General features: G+C 37.5%; 2 protein-coding genes across 2 annotated transcripts in view; one reads left to right on the top strand and one right to left on the bottom strand.

Moving 5' to 3' along the window:
• PIBF1 (progesterone immunomodulatory binding factor 1) overlaps positions 1-218 on the bottom strand; it is a 105,775-nt gene extending 105,557 nt beyond the window's left edge. Inside the window, exon 1 of the mRNA XM_054271649.1 lies at positions 151-218. The gene's annotated coding sequence lies outside the window, so the exon portion shown is untranslated. The remainder of the gene's footprint in view (positions 1-150) is intronic.
• On the top strand, positions 128-19,168 carry DIS3 (DIS3 homolog, exosome endoribonuclease and 3'-5' exoribonuclease). The gene is made up of 21 exons (XM_054271647.1): positions 128-382; positions 2,510-2,667; positions 3,386-3,579; positions 3,692-3,765; positions 4,513-4,680; positions 5,615-5,779; positions 6,688-6,801; positions 6,891-7,028; positions 8,034-8,180; positions 8,925-9,041; positions 9,857-9,958; positions 10,517-10,581; positions 10,682-10,766; positions 11,348-11,475; positions 11,927-12,013; positions 12,669-12,825; positions 14,376-14,590; positions 15,652-15,820; positions 16,190-16,348; positions 16,765-16,887; positions 18,857-19,168. Exons 1-21 carry the CDS (start codon positions 143-145, stop codon positions 18,944-18,946), a joined length of 2,895 nt encoding a protein of 964 aa, XP_054127622.1. The 5' UTR covers positions 128-142; the 3' UTR covers positions 18,947-19,168.
• The last annotated feature ends 24 nt before the right edge of the window (positions 19,169-19,192 follow it).

Raw genomic sequence — 19,192 nt, 5'->3', positions numbered from 1 at the left:
CAGCGCGGCGGGGGCGGGGCCGCGCGCCACGCCATCACCGCGGCGACCGGGGCGCCGCTTCCGCCGCCGTTCCCGCGCCGTTCCCGCTCCCCGCGCCGCTTCCCGCCGGCCGCGAGCACCCCGCGGCCCCCGCGCGCCCGCCATGCTGACCTCGCGGACGTTCGTGAAGCGCACGCGGGCGGGCGCGGTGGTGAAGGTGGTGCGCGAGCATTACCTGCGCGACGACATCCCGTGCGGCGCCGCCGCGTGCCGCCTCTGTCCCCCCGCCCCGCCCGGCGCCGGGAGCGCGCCCGGGCTGGAGGCGCGGCCCAGCGGCCCCGCCAGCAGCCTCTGCCCCGGGCCGCACTTCCTCCTGCCCGACACCAACCTGCTCCTGCACCAGGTGAGCGCCTCCGGGACAGAGGGACGGACGGGCGGACGGATGGTGTTGCCGCCTCAGCGCTGGGGAGGGCCCGCCGCTGCCTTCCTCTGGGCCCGACCGGGCTCCATGTGGAGGCTCCAGCCTTCCTGCACCGGGCTTGTTAAATCTTTGTGGGTGTAAGCGCCCGTGTGGGCTCCGTGTGGGTGCAGGCCTGGCTCCTCCCGTGTTTCCTGTGGCTGCTTGATCCCTGCCTGGGCAGTCTTGTCTTTCCCTGCCAGCTCCTGAAGAGAAGTGTGCAGCATCAGCGAACCCTGTCTGGCTTAGGCTGTGTTCCAGTTTCATCGGGGAGGTGTATGTGTGTGATTTTTTTTGCTTATTTTGTGGGGCTTTTTTGTAGTTTTTTGTTGTTGTTGTTTTGTTTGGGTTTTGTGATTTCTTTTTTTTCTGCCTGAATCGTAGGAATAACGAACACTATTTATTTATTTGTTTATTTATTTATTTATTTAGTTCGTTGTGGTCTGGTATGGGTATGAGAATTCAAGCAGAGAAAGTTGGTGGACTCTCAAAGTAGGGATTGGGATCTTCATGTCGTCACTGAATTTTTGGATCGTCTGTGGTCACTGAATTTTTCTAAATGCCTCTTCTGCTTTTCAGGATGTAGGTTTAGGTTCTTTTTACTGTGATGTTGATTTCATGTAATGAGTAGAGGGTGTGAAATCATTCCATGTAGGACTCTGGAAGCACGGGAGCAACTTCACTCTGCAGCCCATCCATAGCTGTGCAGAGAGCTGGGTCTGAGCAGGGCAGACAATACACTTTGAGGCTGGGAGGAGTTCCCAAGCTTGATGTTTAACGTTTTCCTTTCATTGTTTTTGAATACCTGTATAGAAGATAGAACAGCCCTGTACACGTTGGAGATGTAACTAATTCATGAATTCTAACGTGGAGTACTCTGGAGAGGGGAACAACACTTGTGTGTTTTACCAGAGATCCCAAAAGTTGTAAGGATTTTCGTCACAAAACAGCAGGCCAAGGGATGTTTTCAGCCTCTCACAAGTGGACTTCTTGGTGTCTTGTTGGTGTAATTTGTATGTGAGTCCTATAGAATGCTCTGAGAATGTACCAGGGTGTGCTGAGGTGAACTGTAGAGGTGGAGATTAGGAAGGCTTGGTAAGGCTAGGGAAAGGTTTTGCCTAGAAACTGAAACACTTTTGCCTGGTGCTTCAGCTTATGCATATAATAATGTTGGATTTCTTCCCCTGTGAATATGGCTCTAAATCTTTCAGGTTGTGTAAACATCAGGTTCACAGGAGCTTGGTCTAGTATTGCTTTTTATTCTTTTAGCTGTGCCCTCTAGAGCCTTATGGCTGTCTCATTTTGCAGGTGGGTTTGCACAGTTTTTTGCTATGAGGTTAGGAAGTTAGCTCCCATCTTTTTCCCCCAATAGATTACATGGATTTTTAGTGTATATTTATTTCTCTGTCTTGATGTCAGGAGTTGGCAAAGAAAAGTACTGAAAATTTTAACAAAATTCTTCAAAAAGAAAAAGGTCTTTCAAAAGCAGAGAGCAGCTTGCAGAATGCCCATTGATTCACTCCATGGAAGTTAAAATTTCGGTTTAACAGTGGGATTATTTCTGGAGAACTCAAACCTACACATGCATAGGCACGTCTGCGTAAGAGTGACTGGGTACCATTTTATGGCTTGCATTCCTCACAGAGGCAGGCAGCCTGTAAATTACATCAGATTTCCCTCAGATTGTGCATAGTTGCATTTTGTTTACTAAGGGTAAATTTTATAGGATCCTATTTTATGTAAGCAAAATTTGTAGTGTACACTCGGCCTTACATTTGTCTGGAATTCTGCACACACTGGGGGCAAATTTGTTGGAAATCAGAATCCTTATCTTCACTTCAGGCCACAAAGAGACTGGAAAATCCTATTTGACTTTTTTTTTTTCCCCCACAAGGAGGAGAAAGCAACTTCCTACACTGTCCTGTTTCCCAGTGGTGAGGGGAAAAGGCAGAAGGAGAGTCACTCATTACTCGTGTAATGTACTTTTCATGTACTAGCCAAGGAAATATTTCGAGTCCTGTTATTGGATAGAATTAAACAACAATTTTGATTAATTTCCATTTTGTTCCTCAGATTGATATCCTTGAAGATCCAGTTATTAAGAATGTCATTGTGCTGCAGACAGTCCTGCAAGAAGTCAGGAATCGGAGTGCGCCAGTGTACAAGCGGATTAGGGATGTGATTCAAAACAAAGAAAAACATTTCTATTCTTTCACCAATGAGCATCACAGGTAAGGACTGCAATGGGGTGTAACAAAGTTGTGCTGGTATCCAGTAAAAGAAAATGGGAAACAAAACTGGAACATGTGGACTGGAAGAAAAATTAAACTGATGTCATAGAACTATATATTTCTAAGGAATCCTTTTGGGAAATAGTTGATATTCCAGGAAGTTTTCTGTCTGTAGTTGGTATAAATCCATACATAATATGTAAAGGGGGTTAGAATATTGAATAATAAGCACTGTTTTCTTAAGTAATAAGGTACTGATTTTCCATTTTAGTGCCCTTTTAAACATATTCCAATGTTTTACCAATATTGTTAGCTTAGTCTGTAGCAGAATTCAAAAATCCATTAAGTTAGTTACAGAAAGCTCTAAGAAACGGAGGTGCAATTAATTTGCCTTTATTTGTGCTCACAATTAGTTTCCAATACTGCAGTATCGTAGTTCAAGGAATCTTGAATCCATAGCTAACAGCTTGCATGCAAACCTCTTTGATTGTCTGTGAGAAGGTTGTGTTAGAAATTAACACTTCATTCCTGTTTCCTTTACCCATGTCTCCTGGCCCTTCAGTGGCCTCATGAGTGTTACACATAACGATGGCTGCAATAATGATACTTCTGGTGTAACAGCCTTGATCTTGTTTGTCTGAAAATTTTAAGTATAGATGGATGCTGAGATTTGTTTTGGTTTGTCAAACATCCCCCTTTGTTTTTAAAATTTATTTAGAGAAACGTACATAGAGCAGAATCGGGGAGAAACTGCTAATGACCGCAATGACAGAGCCATTCGGGTAGCAGTGAAATGGTACAATGAACACTTGAAGAAAATAGAGGATGAGGAAAAGATTCAAGTTATCTTTTTAACAAATGACAGAATTAATAAAGAGAAAGCTCTGGAGGAAGGAATAACTGCTTATACATGTAAGTGAACTAGTATGTATGTTTAATTTATTGCTCAAATAAACTGAGCAGTCACTTGATACCTAAATCCCATGCATCTCTTGCATAAATGTTTCCATGTGTGCTTTTGTAGGTGAGGAGTATATAAAAAGCTTGACAGCTAATCCTGAGCTTGTAGATCGTCTTGCTTGTGTATCTGATGAAGGGGTATGTTTTTTGGTTTTTTTTATAAAATAAATTGACCACAAATGGCTTGTAGTATAATATTGCATACTGTATGTCAGGGTACTGGCATCAGTTTAGAATACAAGGAGTTTGGACTTTATTATCATTTTGGCAATTTAACTTTTTGACAACTGAAAAGTAAAAAGGAAATGTGGTAGCCATTTTCAGTTCTGCTTATATGCCTGTTAGTATGTATCTTGTTATCTGTAACAAGCCAGTTGCTTTAGATAACTATTGTGAGGATGAGAATAATAGCAGAAACAACAAAATGAAAACAAAATATATTGCAAACCATTTAGATCTTTGTTTTGTGTCTGCTGGAAAATCTATGTTAAATAAGTTACTGATCAAAAGCATTTTTAATTTGGTTATTAGTTAAGTTGACATAAAAGCATGCTGCAGCTCAAATACAAGCTACATCCTCTTCTTCCTTGTGCTTTGCGTTTATCAGAATCAAGACTCATCAAAATTGTGCAGCATGTTTTTAAGTAACTGCAGGAAAACAAGAGAAGTTCCTAGAATTGCCACATTTTTATGCTTTTGATGCTTCATTAGAAAAAGTACTGCTTAAAATAGTTTTTTTTATTGTTGTGCATATTCATACCTACACACAGTTACAATTAGGGAGTTTGTTAGCTTGAGTGTGTTGTGTTCCAGAGCTCAGTATTGAAATTAACATGAATATAAAATACTGAAAATATCCTCTCCTCTTTTTCTTTTTTCCTAAAGAAAGAAATAGAAGGTGGAAAAATAATATTCCCAGAACATATTCCTCTTAGCAAATTGCAGCAAGGAATAAAATCTGGTATTTACCTCCAAGGAACTTACAGGGCAAACAGAGAGAATTATCTTGAAGCTACTGTTTGGGTTCATGGAGATGCTGAAGAAAACAAAGAGGTGAGTTTTAATTTTACCTCCATGCAGTAAACTTTAACTAGCCTTAGTAATGACTTAAAATTTAATTATTTCATGGTGGCATGTGCTAAAATGGAGCATATTAGTAATTTTTTACCTTTCTGGGGTTTTTTCTGACGTTTGTGCTGATGTTTATATTTTTATTTGTATGGGTATAGACTGCTGAAATGCTGACTGTGCTCTTTTTGGAAAAAGGAATAATGTATTTAAAATTACAGTTTGATAAAGTAATTGGTAAAATAAAGATGAATCTTGATTGTTAAAAGTTTTTCAATTGACGCCTTAACAGTTTTTAAAATCAGTTTGAAATATGTGGTGAAAGACAAAGGAACAAGTGTATAGGAGGATTTTCAGGGAAAAAAAAAAGTCATGAGCCCTTGTGGGTTCTCCTGCTTTGTTTCCCCCCTGTCCCCCTGCTATTTTCCTGCCTGGTGAGGGAAGATGGGCTGTTTCCCACGCAGCAGTTAATCCATCTGTCTGCCCGCTGGATTCTCAGTTGGTGCAGTGGTACAGACACTGATTCCAAGCAGTGGCAGTTGTCTCCTCCCTCCCTGTTTGTGGCAGCTGGAGGGACTTCTCTTGTATCTCTTCTATTCCTCTTTCTCAGTAGTATGTGGGATCCCTTAGCCTGCAAAAATAGGATTGTCTGACTTGATAAAAAATAAAAAAAACCCCAAAACTAGGGGAAAAACATATTTCTTATAGAAGCAATTTGAATCTTGAAATAAGATCATCTGTACTGTAAGAAACCTTGGCAGAGGAAAAAAGTGCATCACAACCATACTTTAAAATGTTCTTTGGAGTGTAAAGCCTGTCATACATGTTTTCTCTTCTATTACACTGCTCTAGATTTGGATCTTCTGTTTTCATCATTATGAATTTTTGCATTTCCATTTTGTTTTCTAAAAAAATCCAGATAATTGTACAGGGCCTGAAGCATTTAAACCGAGCAATTCATGAAGATGTTGTAGCTGTGGAGCTGTTGGCAAAAGATGAATGGGTGGCACCATCCTCAGTGGTTCTGCAGGACGATGGCCAGAATGAAGAGAACATTGAAAATGAAGAGGAGAAAGAAAACATTGTATGAAAGAAATAATTTTTCTTAACTGTGGTGTTATGGAAGAGTTGAAATCTGTGGTACCCTGACAGTGTTAGCCTTTAGCTTTATATATCCTCTTTATAAAATGTGAATACAGAAATCATAAAACTTAATTGGACTTCTACAGTTGTGTTAAATACATGATGGTGGATAAAATGGATCATTTTCAATTAGTCTCTGCTAGAAATTCCCACATTACTTTATTAAGTGTAATGAATCCAAAATTTACTGAGTGGTAGTCATGTAATAATGTAAATCATTATTTACTGATATGCAGATTAGGATTTGTTAGAAGTAGGTGTTGTGTCATGCTGACAGTCACCTTTTATAGGCAATACATACATTTGGAACCTTTTGTAAAATATTTTTGGGTCTTGCAGTCATTCCACATAATGTGCAGGCCTGCTCATGCATGTGTGCCCTGTACAAGAAGATAATTTCTTTAAAAATCCACTTATTATCTTTCCACTGAATTTCATAGGAATATTTTTTAATAATTATGTAGAGAATTTTCAGGCAGTATAAAAGGACTCCAAGAAATTAAAATAATATATTGTAAAATAACATGGAAAATATTATTTTTTTGGATTTTCTTAATGGACATCCTTTCAGAAAAATGAAGAACAGCAGGAAAAGGCTGCAGAACACTGTCTTCTCCCACTGTCTCTGCTAAGTCACATTGATGTGATTTCAGTCATGTCATTGAAAATACTGAAAATATTAAAAGCCATGCAAAGCACAGGGAGGCACAGGAGGTTCTATTTGCAAAGTCATAATAGAATTTATGTCCTTATAATAGATTACAAAAAGTTGCTACTAAGTTTTAAGTTACCTGCTGTAGTGGAACGTGAGTTCAGACAGTTTTGTATTTTTAACCTGTGTTCCACCAGCTGAAGACTTCCGTTAGCAAGGACATGCTGAGGCCCACGGGGAGAGTTGTGGGCATTATAAAGCGCAACTGGCGGCCCTATTGTGGGATGCTTTCCAAGTCACAGATCAAAGAGGTGAGGAAATAATCCACTGACTCTAAGTGCAGGGTTGGTTTTTCTTCTTTATTTGGAAATCAATTGTTCCTTTTTCTGGTTGTTCATAGGCAAGGCGCCATTTGTTTACACCAGCTGATCGCAGAATTCCTCGCATTCGAATAGAAACCAGACAGGCAGATACATTGGAAGGGCAAAGAATAATTGTTGCTATTGATGGTTGGCCCAGGAATTCCAGGTATCCTAATGTAAGTTTAGGCATTTTCTTCTGAACTTTTAGCTACTTGTTTTTTTGGATTTCTTACATAAAATATTTTTCTGCAACTGAGTAACTGCAAACAGTTTTGAGATGAGATTTAAATTCTTTGAGTGCCATTTGATGGTGCAAATTAAGGAAGTCCCTAAATTATTTAATTTGCACTTAAAACCAGCTATGGGGTTGTCATACTTTAAAAGTTTACTCATCCAGTTCTGCACTGAACATATATGTGCTACTTAAGGTCCTTTATATAGATTAACCAGGGACTTTAGTCTGGGTTCCTAGAAGTGCAGATATTTTGCTCTAATTTTGCTCATTCAGACATACCAATCACTGCTCTAGCAGATATTTGACAAATGCACCCAATGCAATCAAATTGCCAGTAGGGTAAAAGTAGTTACAGCATAAAAAATGGAGTCTGTATGAGAAACTGAGGACATTGCCTTCCATTTGTATTGCACAGTAGCCAGGTTTTGAAGAGTCTTCCAGTGGCTCCTTTGGGAATGCAGAGCTTGTATTGAAGCAGAGCTGAGGCGTCTCCCACTAGTTTAGAGAAATGAAGGGAACGTGGGTTATGTGGAAGAAGCATTAAGACAAAGACAGCATTACTGCAGAGAAGTGAGGGAGAAGGCAGAGTTGATGTGGTATTGGGGTGTGAGATGTGTGGCACAAGGCAAACCCATAGATAAATGAGAGTGTATTAGTTCTGCTGCTTCTGCAGCAGTGGTTTTCCTTCCTGCAAAAATGATTTCACGTTTATAAGTTTTGGAGTCTTAATTATGGAGAATTTAGACCCATTCTAAGAAAAGAGTTTGCATGGACTCGGTTCAGATTTATTACATTGAAGATGAGCAAGTTAACCAAATTAAAAAATATTGCTTCTACTATGTAGGTTAATGCAAGAATAAGCTAAGCATTAATGCTCTTAAATACTTTTGGACAAATGGTGTTGCTTGATATGTGTGTGTGTGTATGTACCTGTATTATTCCTCAGGGTCATTTTGTAAAGAATTTGGGAAGTGCTGGAGATAAAGAGACAGAGACAGAAGTTCTCCTGCTTGAACATGATGTCCCTCACCAGGCTTTTTCCCAGGCTGTCCTTAGTTTCCTACCAAAAATGCCATGGAGCATTACAGAAGAGGTAATAATTTGTAAATTATTGTATTAATTAATGTGCCTTCCCCTTCAATGCAAACTGTCACGGTTCCTGAATATCCTAGAAATAGACAAGAAATGTTGTCCAGGACTGTTCTGTGTTAGTAGGAACTTTCAGCTGGATTTCCTATGGAAGAAAGACCTCTTCAAGTTTTTGCATTTTGGCTAAAACTGCATTTGTTGGGGATAAATATTTTAAGATAAAGATGATACTGCAGGTTTTGTTAAAGAATATAAAGATAAAAGAAGTTTTTTTTTGCAAAGGAGAGAGATAGCTATTTTGCAAGGATAGATACTTCCAAGGTGTGCAGTTCCTTTCAATTATCTAGACATGTAGCCTTAGAAAGCTAGACTTAGGAGCAGTTATATCCAAGACTAGTCATTCAGCTGGACATCAGTCAAAATTTTACTTCAAAAAGTCTCAATTCCTCATCGTGCTAATTCTGAGATTGTGATGAAACTATGGTTGTGTTCTGATTCTCTTCCTCATTTCTGTAAAACAAAATATTAATACTTAATCTTCTGTGTTGTTTTTTATATCATTGTAATTTCTGCATATCTGTTTTGATCTTGTCATAAAACAAACAAACTGCCCAAAACAAAGTAAACATTCTGAAAATACTTGGTTGCTGGGGAAAATCTGACATAATGTGCCTTTCTCAAATGATCATTTTTACTTGGAAAAGGAAGGTGTTCTTGAAAACAACTTTTTGTTTATTTTAAATTTCAGGATATGAAACACAGGGAGGACTTAAGGCATCTGACTGTTTGTAGTGTTGATCCTCCTGGTTGTACAGATATTGACGATGCATTACATTGTAGAGAAATAGGAAATGGAAATCTAGAGGTATTGTATCAATCTAGTAATTTATTTACTTACTTCTTCCTTTATTTTACAAACAGTGCAGTCGTGGTAAATGACATGTGCAAAGCTCCAGATCTGTTATAAATAAATTAATGATGTTTGCACAGCTGCATGGTGGTAATAAAAAAAGGGAGTTGATTTGCATCAGATCAGTGTCAAAAGTGGGAATTTAGTGTCTTCTAAATCCACCCTGCTTTATCCTCATTTGGCATGAGAATTTAGCATAAAATTTATTTACTGCTTTAGCTAAGTATTATAAAGGATATTTACAGCTTGGATAAGGAACTATGAAAAAAGAAAAAGCTCAGCTACTGCTGTAGCGCCTGTGGAGTTACTATTTTATTTTAAAAAGGCAGTTGAAAGCTACAGGCTTAACACCACCTCTCTACTCCCTTATACGTGGTTCACTCAGATTGTCTTCTTTAGAAATTAATTTGGAATTGTAATAGTAGGCTGTGCCAGACTAAAAGGTCCAGCAAACAGAAAAGCAAACACAAATTTGCAGTGAGTCTTGAAGAACATGAAAGAGGTTATTTGGGCCTTTAAAGTAAAGCTGCATTGGTCATGAATGTAACTTTCCCCTAAATGTACAAATGCCTTTTTGTTGAATAATTGCTGCAACAGTTCACTTTTTTAATATCAGTATGATAGGTTTAAACTGTCTTATTACAAAATATGGGAGCTGCTGAAAGGAACTGGGAATGGATATATTGGTTTGTAAAAATGTGGGAAAGTTTCTTTCACTCTGAAAACTGTTTCTCTTTCATGAGGTGCATAATGTCATGCTTGTTTTCTAGGTCGGTGTACATATTGCAGATGTCAGTCATTTTATTCGCCCAGGAAATGCTTTGGATGAGGAGTCAGTAAAAAGAGGAACAACAGTGTATCTGTGTGAAAAAGTAATTCTTTTCTGCAGCTTCTTGCACGATTAAGTGGTTGGATTTTCATTGCTTTCCTCTTTTAATTCTTGGGATTGGAGACATTCTCTCCGAACTAAGGAGAAAAAAAAAAACAGTAGACAATTTGTCTAAGACAATTTTATTTTCTGTTTTATCTTTTAAAAACCACTATCTGGGCAATATCCCATTCAACTCTGGTTTGAAGCATATTATCATGTGGTTCTGAAACTGGAATACTGTTTTAAGTCCAGTCTGAAATTGAACAAGTGGCCTGGTTTTGCCTTTTCCATTGGTTTTTGTTTTTTTGTGATTGCTAAATCTCGGAAGGTTCCTATGATTTGCATTCACTAACACTGATTTTGTAGATTTAGTCCAGGTTATTTCTTCCAGACCATGATTTCTTTTCAGAAATCACTGGTACTAAAAAGATGATTAAGAAAATTCATTCCCTTTCAGTAATCTGAGCTTTTTTGGCCAAAGAAAAAATATCTCTAAGCTTTTCTTACATTAAAAATCAGGAACTTAAAATACTGACTTATTTTATTCTTTACTTTGCAGAGAATTGATATGGTTCCAGAGCTACTTAGTTCCAACTTGTGCTCTCTGAGATCTAATGTGGACAGGTATGTGTGTATGATCCATACTTTGATCCTGACAAGAAACTACTGTTGTTTATGTAGGGATTTTAACAGATTTTCCCCTCCTTCTCTCTTTCTCTCATAGGCTTGCATTTTCATGCATATGGGAAATGAACCATAAGGCTGAAATTCTGAAAACCAGATTTACAAAGAGTGTTATAAATTCCAAGGTAAGTCATGTAAATATTAGTATAATTCTGAAATCAAAAGCTGTACACTGTATTATAAAAACAATTATCAGCAGACTTCATAATACCGTTTTAGAATTAGAAAATGGTATTGAAATACTAAAAATAAAGAAAATGTTTGATTCTTCAGTGTTCTTCTCAGCCTCTAAGGCTGAGGTGTTTATGTGTGCAGTTATTATGTGTATGATGCATATAGGACATGGCTGATAAGTACCAACTAATCTGTTAAATTCAGTGGATTCTGTGGATGTTCAAGATGTTCCATACATTTCTTAAAATTAGACTTCCAATGTATAAAACACATATGATCAGCAAAAAAACCAAAAACAAACCCATGGCAAATGCTTGGTGTATCTTAATATCTTGCATAGATCTGTCTTCATTTGTCCATAATTCTTTGTGAATAACCAGCATGTGGGTATTGACTGTAAAGCTTTGTATTATTGTGAACCAAGTTATGACAGCAAGCTGCATGTTCTGCAAGACAGAAAGAACTGGGTTTTTTTTTTTTTCAGCATGTTCAATTATGTATCATGACATCTTGTTTCTTAAACCTCTTCAAGGCTTCTCTTACATATGCTGAAGCACAGATGAGAATCGATTCAGCAACTATGAATGATGATATTACTACCAGCTTACGTGGGCTAAACAAATTAGCAAAAATCCTGAAGAAGAAAAGAATTGATAAAGGGTAAGCTAGGCAGTGTACCTGTTACCTTTTCCCCCACCTTTTTTATCTGACTGTTCTTCCTGTCAAAATTTATTATGGTTCTATGTTCATTTTTCTGGTGAAAACTTGTGAGAAAAACTATTTTTCCATTTTGATTTGCGTAAGAATGCTTATCTATATTTCCCAAAATATATAAATTTGGGATATTAACTTTTTCTTCACAAGATCAATCAATATGGATCTCACGGAGTCATAAAAGCACAGCTAGAGGGTAGCATTTGAAATTTTAGAAGATTCTATGGTGTGTATTTGGTGACATTTCTTGTAAATTTTATTTAAAATAATTTTATTATTCATTTCTCCCAATTTTAAATTATAGTGTCATGGTAACCCCAGATTGTGTTACAGGTTTGCAGCTCAGCTGCTGTGTCTGTCTTACTGTGATTTTTCAATACCACTTACTGTGTTGCAGAGCCTTGACACTTGCGTCACCAGAAGTTCGTTTCCACATGGACAGTGAAACTCATGATCCTATTGATCTGCAGACTAAGGAGCTTAAGTATGCATTTTATTTGTTAGTTAATTCAGGGTAGGGGTGGAATTAAAGACGTGTTTAAGTAGCAACATTTAGTTAATGGTGTACAAAGTTTGTGTAATAGTGCAGAACAGTCACAGAATTAGAGGGTGGTTTGAGGTGGAAGGGACCTTGGAAGCCTACCTAGTTCTAACCCCTCTGCCATGGACCCAGATACTTCGCACTAGATGTGGTTGCTTAAAGCCCCACCCAACCTGTGCTTGAATACTTCCAATGATAGAGCATCCACAACCTCTTTAGTCAAGCTGATCCTCAGTAAGAGAATTCTTCTATTTTACTGCAGAACTTATTTAGCAACTCTTGAACTGTATGCTTCATATGTGAAATTAGTAGGAAGAAGTCAGGAGGTTTATCTGTTGTTTTTTCCAGGCATTTTAATGAGCATTTTTCTTGATTTTAATGTTTTAGAACATTTCAGGATTTTTTTTTCTTCTGACTTAGTATTTGGAGCTTATGAGCATTGTTTTTAATCTTAAAATTGCTTGCCTACTTGTATAAATGCTCAAAACCACTAGTTAATATTATAGAACATCATTAGGATGGTGGAATGTTTCTTCATTAGGCACTCAAAGTAAATGTCTAATGCTTTTCTAACAATATCATGTATTTATCTTGACAGAGAGACAAATTCCATGGTTGAAGAGTTCATGTTGCTTGCCAATATTTCTGTAGCACAAAAAATTTATGATGAGTTCCCAGAGTTTGCCTTGCTCCGGAAACATCCTGCTCCTCCCCCATCAAATTACGACATCCTTGTAAAGGCTGCAAAGTCCAAGGCAAGCTGTTACCATGCTAATTAAGTGAATTAATTATGAAAAGCTGTATTTTATCTCTGGTTGGCCTCTTACCTAGGAATAAGGGCTGGAAAGCAGTATTTTAAAATTGTATTAGCTAGACCTTGAAATCCCTGGTATTTGTAGCAGGATAACTGTACCTCTAGGTGAAGGGTTTTAAAAAGCACAAGATTCTTCCTTTCTTAGCTAAAGGAAACATACCACTCTCTTAAGTCTTACATTGTAGCACTTGTGAGCAGTGAATATTTCCCTCACCAAGTCACATGTGATATTTGAAACAGTTTTTGGCTTTGGATCACATACATTACTGATGTACTTAAAAATTGATCAGTCACATCAAATAACATGTTTCTCTTAAAGTCAGGAAGTAAGAAAATGTGTTTAGAGTCTCCATCCCCTCCATAGATGAGCTAGAAGTTATTTAGCCTGAAACAAGTCTAATTTAATTAAGGAGTCTGAACAGAGAAAATTAGTTTTTCAGTTTCAGGATCTTTTGAGTTAATTTGTAATTTTGTAGTTACTGTGATGTACATTCACATTTTCTGTCCCTTCAGCTCTTTCCCACCCCCTTTTTTTTTTGTTAAGGTCTAGAGAGAAACTTCCAGATTCTCTCAATGTGACAATAGACAAGCCTAAACCTAGCCCATTTAATTTTCCACTGCTGTAAAACTGGAATAATGATAATGATTTAATTTGAAATTATTTCATTCTGAAAACTATTTTTTAAGTACTGTTTTATTTGGAAAGCTAAATTTCTCTGCATAGGTAAACATTCTTTTAAATAAACCAAAGTGGCTTTTTTACTGCTTTTGATGCAGCCATCACAATTAGGTATTAATATGCCTTATTTATACTTTTTTAATGAAAATGCAATTATCTTACCATAATACAGGCATCATTTGATCTCTGGATCATACTTTATTGTCAGTGCTGTATGTGACAGAAAGAGCATTCAACTGATCATGTGATGAAATTTACCTTGTGTTTCTGGAAGTTAAAAATGCATTATGTTCACACTACCTGAATTTTTATCAGAGAGCACTTGCAAGCAGGAAAAAAATGTCGTACACAGTACTGGTTTTACATTTCACTTTTCCAAGTATACATTATAATAATTTTGCACAGGAAATACCATAAAGTCAATTACTTACCTTGTGCTTGGGTGTGGCATAAGCTCATGGGGTTTTTTTTTACATTCTTTCTGATTTAATAAAGGGATAGAAAAATCAAACCAAAGGTATATTGTTAATATTGGCATAAAGTATTTCTTAGTTTAGAATTTCTGAATTCCAGGCTACTGATTCAGCATTTCATTTTTTGCATAATACACTAGTAATAATAAGTGTGGGACCTGTGCATGGATGGATTTTGTTTGTTTGCTTTTGTAGTAGTAGCGTTCCATCCTGTTATGAGGTGCTATACCTGTGCCAGTTGCTAAGATTATCCTAGATGTGGCTGTTACATTTCTGCTTATATTCATAATATTTGCTAGTAATGCTTGACCTGGTTTTTTTTCTTTTTTTCTCTTTCAGAATTTGGAAATTAAGACAGATTCAGCAAAAGCTTTAGCTGAATCATTAGACAAAGCTGAATCTCCTACATTCCCCTACCTAAACACACTGCTGCGAATTTTGACCACTCGCTGCATGATGCAAGCTGTTTATTTCTGCTCTGGAATGGATAATGATTTTCATCACTATGGTTTAGCCTCACCTATTTATACTCACTTTACCTCACCTATTAGAAGGTACTTGTATTTTACAAAAGCTTCAGAGAAAAGAAATAAGTGTTTTATTTGTGAAGAAATGGTGGTGGTGTGCATTTAAAAAAAAATTTTATTCAGCATTAGATTTTAGTTGAAACAGCAGTGGCTTACGTGGCAGTCCATCTTCTTGTACACTCCCAAGTTTACTTTCCACAACTCCTAGGGTTTAGTAACATTAAAAAAAATATACAATAGGAATATATCTCTAATGCATGTCTGGTGTCAGTCAGCAGTAGTCTTAGCCAGAGACTGAGGTGGAGTTTGCTCAGTCATTTTTGAGGTAGAAACTATGTTTAAATTTTTAGGAGACTGAATTTTCCATATGAAAACACTGGTAACTGGGAACTTGCTATTGGCAGCTGTTGCATGCAATGAAATAATATTTCTTGGAAAAGTATGTTAGTTTTTTCATCTGACCAAGAAGTCACTGAGTTTTGAAGAAAATAACTGTTATTGTGCTCCTTAGAAACATTTAAAGTGAAATCTCTTGGACATGGATTATAATTCTTATGCATTTTTATGGATAATTTGTAGAACTACTAGAAGTCCAAATGGTAAATTTTATTTCTTACCAGATATATTAAAAAGTTCCTCACTGAAATACCAGATGTATTAAAATGTTCCCTGCTGAAATTCTAATAAGTTACATAACGAGAAGTTCAGATGTGATTATGCTTTGCAGATCTATGGCACTGAAATGCTATTCTACACTAAATTTGTCTCATTTCATGGGAAAGGGAAGGATTGGCTTAAAAAGCCATGGTGAAAGATTATTCTTTGGTCTAAAAGTACAACTTCATTTCTTTTTCTGGCACAATGAAAATTGATCTTAGCAAACATTATAACAGTATTCTGGCTGCAGTGCATCAGCAGAGAGATGGATGCTGAATTAATAAAGGGAGTTGCCACCAGATAGTCATTATTAGAAAAACTTAAATCTGTAATATTCACAGCAACAAACTTTGTGTTCAGAAACTTTTTTTATTAATTTTGAAAAACTATGTCTTACTGTGTCACTGATGATTTTAACCTCATCTTTGCAGGTATGCTGATATCATAGTGCACCGGCTTTTGGCAGTGGCCATAGGAGCAGACAGTACTTACCCAGAACTCACAGATAAACATAAACTGGCAGAGATGTGTAAAAATCTCAATTACAGACATAAAATGGCACAATATGCACAAAGAGCCTCTGTGGCATTCCATACACAGGTAAGTGGTTCTGAGATGTTGTGTTGAACTATGGACACTGCAAGAGCAAAACCAAGCAAGAGTACAGAAATGATAAAGGCTGAGGGATGCTTCTGACAAAAAGCTTAAAACATTATTGTGGTCATTCTGAAAAACTCAGAATGGCATCTTGAAGATTCTTTTAGTTTTGTGCTTTTATAAATATGACTGTTTAATTCTACAGTAATTATGAGTGATGAGGTTTATGAGATTTTTTAAAATCTGCTTTCAGGATATGCTGTGTAAGTATCACTAAGTATAGATGTGTATTTGAATGTTTTATTTTTCTGTAATTAAAAAGGAATGTTCTAGTGCTTTTTTTCTTTATTGTGTGTTCTGCTTTTGTTACAGCTGTTCTTCAAAACCAAGGGAGTAGTAAATGAAGATGCATATATATTATTTGTAAGAAAAAATGCAGTTGTGGTTCTGATTCCCAAGTATGGGTTAGAAGGAACAGTCTTCTTTGAAGAAAAAGATAAACCAACACCAAAACTGGAGTACAACAGTGAGGTATGTTCTTACTATTATTCTTAAGGTTTGTTCTTAAACACCTTATTTTTTGATTAGGTAAGCAAGCAGAATGACTAAAGTATTCTAGTTGGATCTAGAAGGGTAAGAGGAGCTTTTCTAAATGCAAGTTCATTAATCTCTTGTAGTAATGAATGCCATTTAGTCTTTGTCAGTCTAAATAAGTAGGTTCTGACATGAATTTGTTTCTGTAATAGATCGTACTGACATCTCATTATCTAATTAGTTACTGCAGAAAATGCATGTATCACATATTACAAGACAGAATATTCACGGTAGTAATTTTTGGTTTATTTTATTTACATGTAACAGTGCTATTTTCATACAAAGGTATTTATTTGTATAAAAACATAAGCTGTTGCAAATGGTGAGTATTTATACAAAATTTGAACTTTCAGGTGCCATCACTTACCGTGGAAGACACAACATTACATATGTTTGATAAAGTTAAAGTGAACATCATGTTAGATGATTCCAACATCCAACATCAGAAAATGAGGATGGTCTTGGTAGAACCCAAGGTAAGATACAAAATTCTTACCATATTATCCTTCAGTAATGTTAAAAAATCATCTTGGTAAAATTGAAATTTAACCCAGAAGAAAAAACATAATTTAGCAGCAGCTTGTAATGATTGCTTCATATCCACTCTCAATAAAACACAAGTCTGCCTTCACTGGCTGTTGAAAAGAATAATGCCCTCTAAATTAAGCCTTCTGTTCTGGGCCCATCAGGATATTTCCACTGTTGGGAATTATGATGATTTGCTGCAGTAATGTATTACATTTTACAGTTCTGTAATCAAATGTCCCTCTGAAAATCTGCCAAAATTCAATAGGATGTTCTTTTTACTCCAGTGAACTACAATGTAACTGAAGTAAATGTGATGGGTGGCTCAGCTCTGTATAATTGCCAGGTGTCAATGGCAATGGTGTCTTAAAACTCCAACAACATAAAAGTTCTCTCTTGATAATGTTTTAAGAACTCTAATGTCCTAATAACTGTATCTAGTCTCAAAACATTTCAGTTCTAGCTTCTTTGTGCATTTGGGACCCAGGGAGTTTCACTTGCTCTCACACTTTAGGCCTAATATGTGTTTTTCATGACATGACAAAATCATGCTCTTAGAGTAAGGAACATGCAACCATCTGTTTACCGAGAAAGTTACATCAATTGAGTATCCCTTATCACAGAGGAAAAAGAGAACCCAAAATAAGCAAGAGCTTCTTTCTATTTATACAGTCAAACATGATTGCCTTTTTCCTTGAGAAATCACGTAAATATATCATGTTCCAAACACATGTAAATATATTCTGATCTTCAAGCTGTTGTGTGAGCCTGAACCATAGAATGGTTTGGGTTGCAAGGACCTTTAAGAGTCATCTAGTTCCAATTCCCCTTTCAGAGGCAGGGACTCCTTTCATGACAACAGTTGCTCAAAACCCCATCCAACCTGGCCTTGAACACTTCCAGGGATGGAGCTTCCACATCTTCTCTGTGAAACTGTTCCAGTGCCTCATCATTCAGAATAAACCCATTTCTTCCTAAAACTAACCCACTCTTTCAAGCAGGGGCAGGGGGAAGCCATTCCCCCCTTTCCTGTCACTGGATGATGCCCTTGTGAAAAGTGCCTTTTCAGCATTCTTGTAGGCTCCCCTTGCAGGTCCTGGAGGGCTGCTCAAAGGTCTCCCTAGAATCTCTTCTCCAGGCTGAACAACCCCAGCTCTATCAGCCTTTCCTCACAGGAGAGCTGCTTCATTCAGCCCTCTGATCATTTTTGTGGCCCTCCTGTGGACTTGCTCCAACAGGTCCATGTCCTTCCTGTGCTGGGCCCCCAGGGCTGCATGCAGCCCTGCAGGTGGGGTCAGAATCCCCTCCCTGTCCCTGCTGCCCACGCTGCTTTGGATGCAGCCCAGGACACGTTTGGCTCTCTGGGCTGTGAGTGAACATTGCTGGGTCATGTTCGGCCTTTCATCCACCAGCACCCCCAAGTCCTTGCCAGCAGGGCTGCTCTGATCTGTCCATCCTTCAGCCTGGGTTGAGGTGAATCCCTTTGATTTCAAAAGTGGAGATCAGACGGTAAAAACTGTGGCAGAGAGGCCCATGTGTTCTGTTGTGCATTCATATGCTGAGCTGCCCTGTACTTGTGCTCACCAACTCTAGCTGTCAAGGGCTTCTTCTGAGGCCATGACTCCAGTGTGAGGGACACTGAAAACAGACACACAGTAAGGCTAATGCAAGCTGCTGGTTGGGGTGCTAACAACCTGTTGGCTTTGGCAGGAGGGGGCTGTTGGTTCTCTTTGCCTTTTTCAGCTTTTATTTCAGGTGAGTGTTCTACCTGTGATTGTTCTAAGAAGGTAGACCCTCTTTTAGACAATTATCTAAATCAGAAATTTCTGATATTGAAACAGTGTTTGTAAAAGTCAAGTTTTACTACAATAGCAAAAATCGAATAAAAATGTTCCGACTTCTCTTTTTTTCTTACTGTAGATATTAGGAAATGATACAAGTGCAAGTCTCTCTGCAGAGGCAAGCAGCAAGGAGGAACCAGAGAAAAAGAAAAAGAAGCTACGAAAATAGCTGGATGTAAAAGTTCAGAAGCACAAGTATTTGCATTTACATATTTTTCCCTATGGGCAAATAAATGCTAGAAGCAGGTTTTGTTTACTTTTTAAATACACATTTTAATAATCTGTAAAGAATTTTTAAAGCTACTTTTTTATGACTATGAATGCAGAACAAATTTTAAAATCATGTATATCTACACCTCTGTCCTGTAGGTGAAAATAAATATTTCTGCAAAGTGAAGAAATGATTGCATACTTT

This window comes from Melozone crissalis, unplaced genomic scaffold (assembly GCF_028551555.1).
Source record: "Melozone crissalis strain CALT ecotype California unplaced genomic scaffold, PUWL_Pcris_2 ptg000013l_1, whole genome shotgun sequence".
In the NCBI taxonomy this organism is placed as follows: domain Eukaryota; kingdom Metazoa; phylum Chordata; class Aves; order Passeriformes; family Passerellidae; genus Melozone; species Melozone crissalis.
Note: the sequence above shows the minus strand (reverse complement) of the source record. Positions and strands in the feature narration are given on the sequence as shown.

Excerpts from the sequence above, each read along its gene's own strand:
- DIS3 (XM_054271647.1), top strand. The coding sequence starts at position 143 with ATGCTGACCTCGCGGACGTTCGTGAAGCGCACGCGGGCGGGCGCGGTG. Across the intron at positions 2,668-3,385 it reads TTCACCAATGAGCATCACAG|AGAAACGTACATAGAGCAGA; the intron begins GTAAGGACTGCA and ends AAATTTATTTAG. Across the intron at positions 8,181-8,924 it reads CATGGAGCATTACAGAAGAG|GATATGAAACACAGGGAGGA; the intron begins GTAATAATTTGT and ends TTTAAATTTCAG.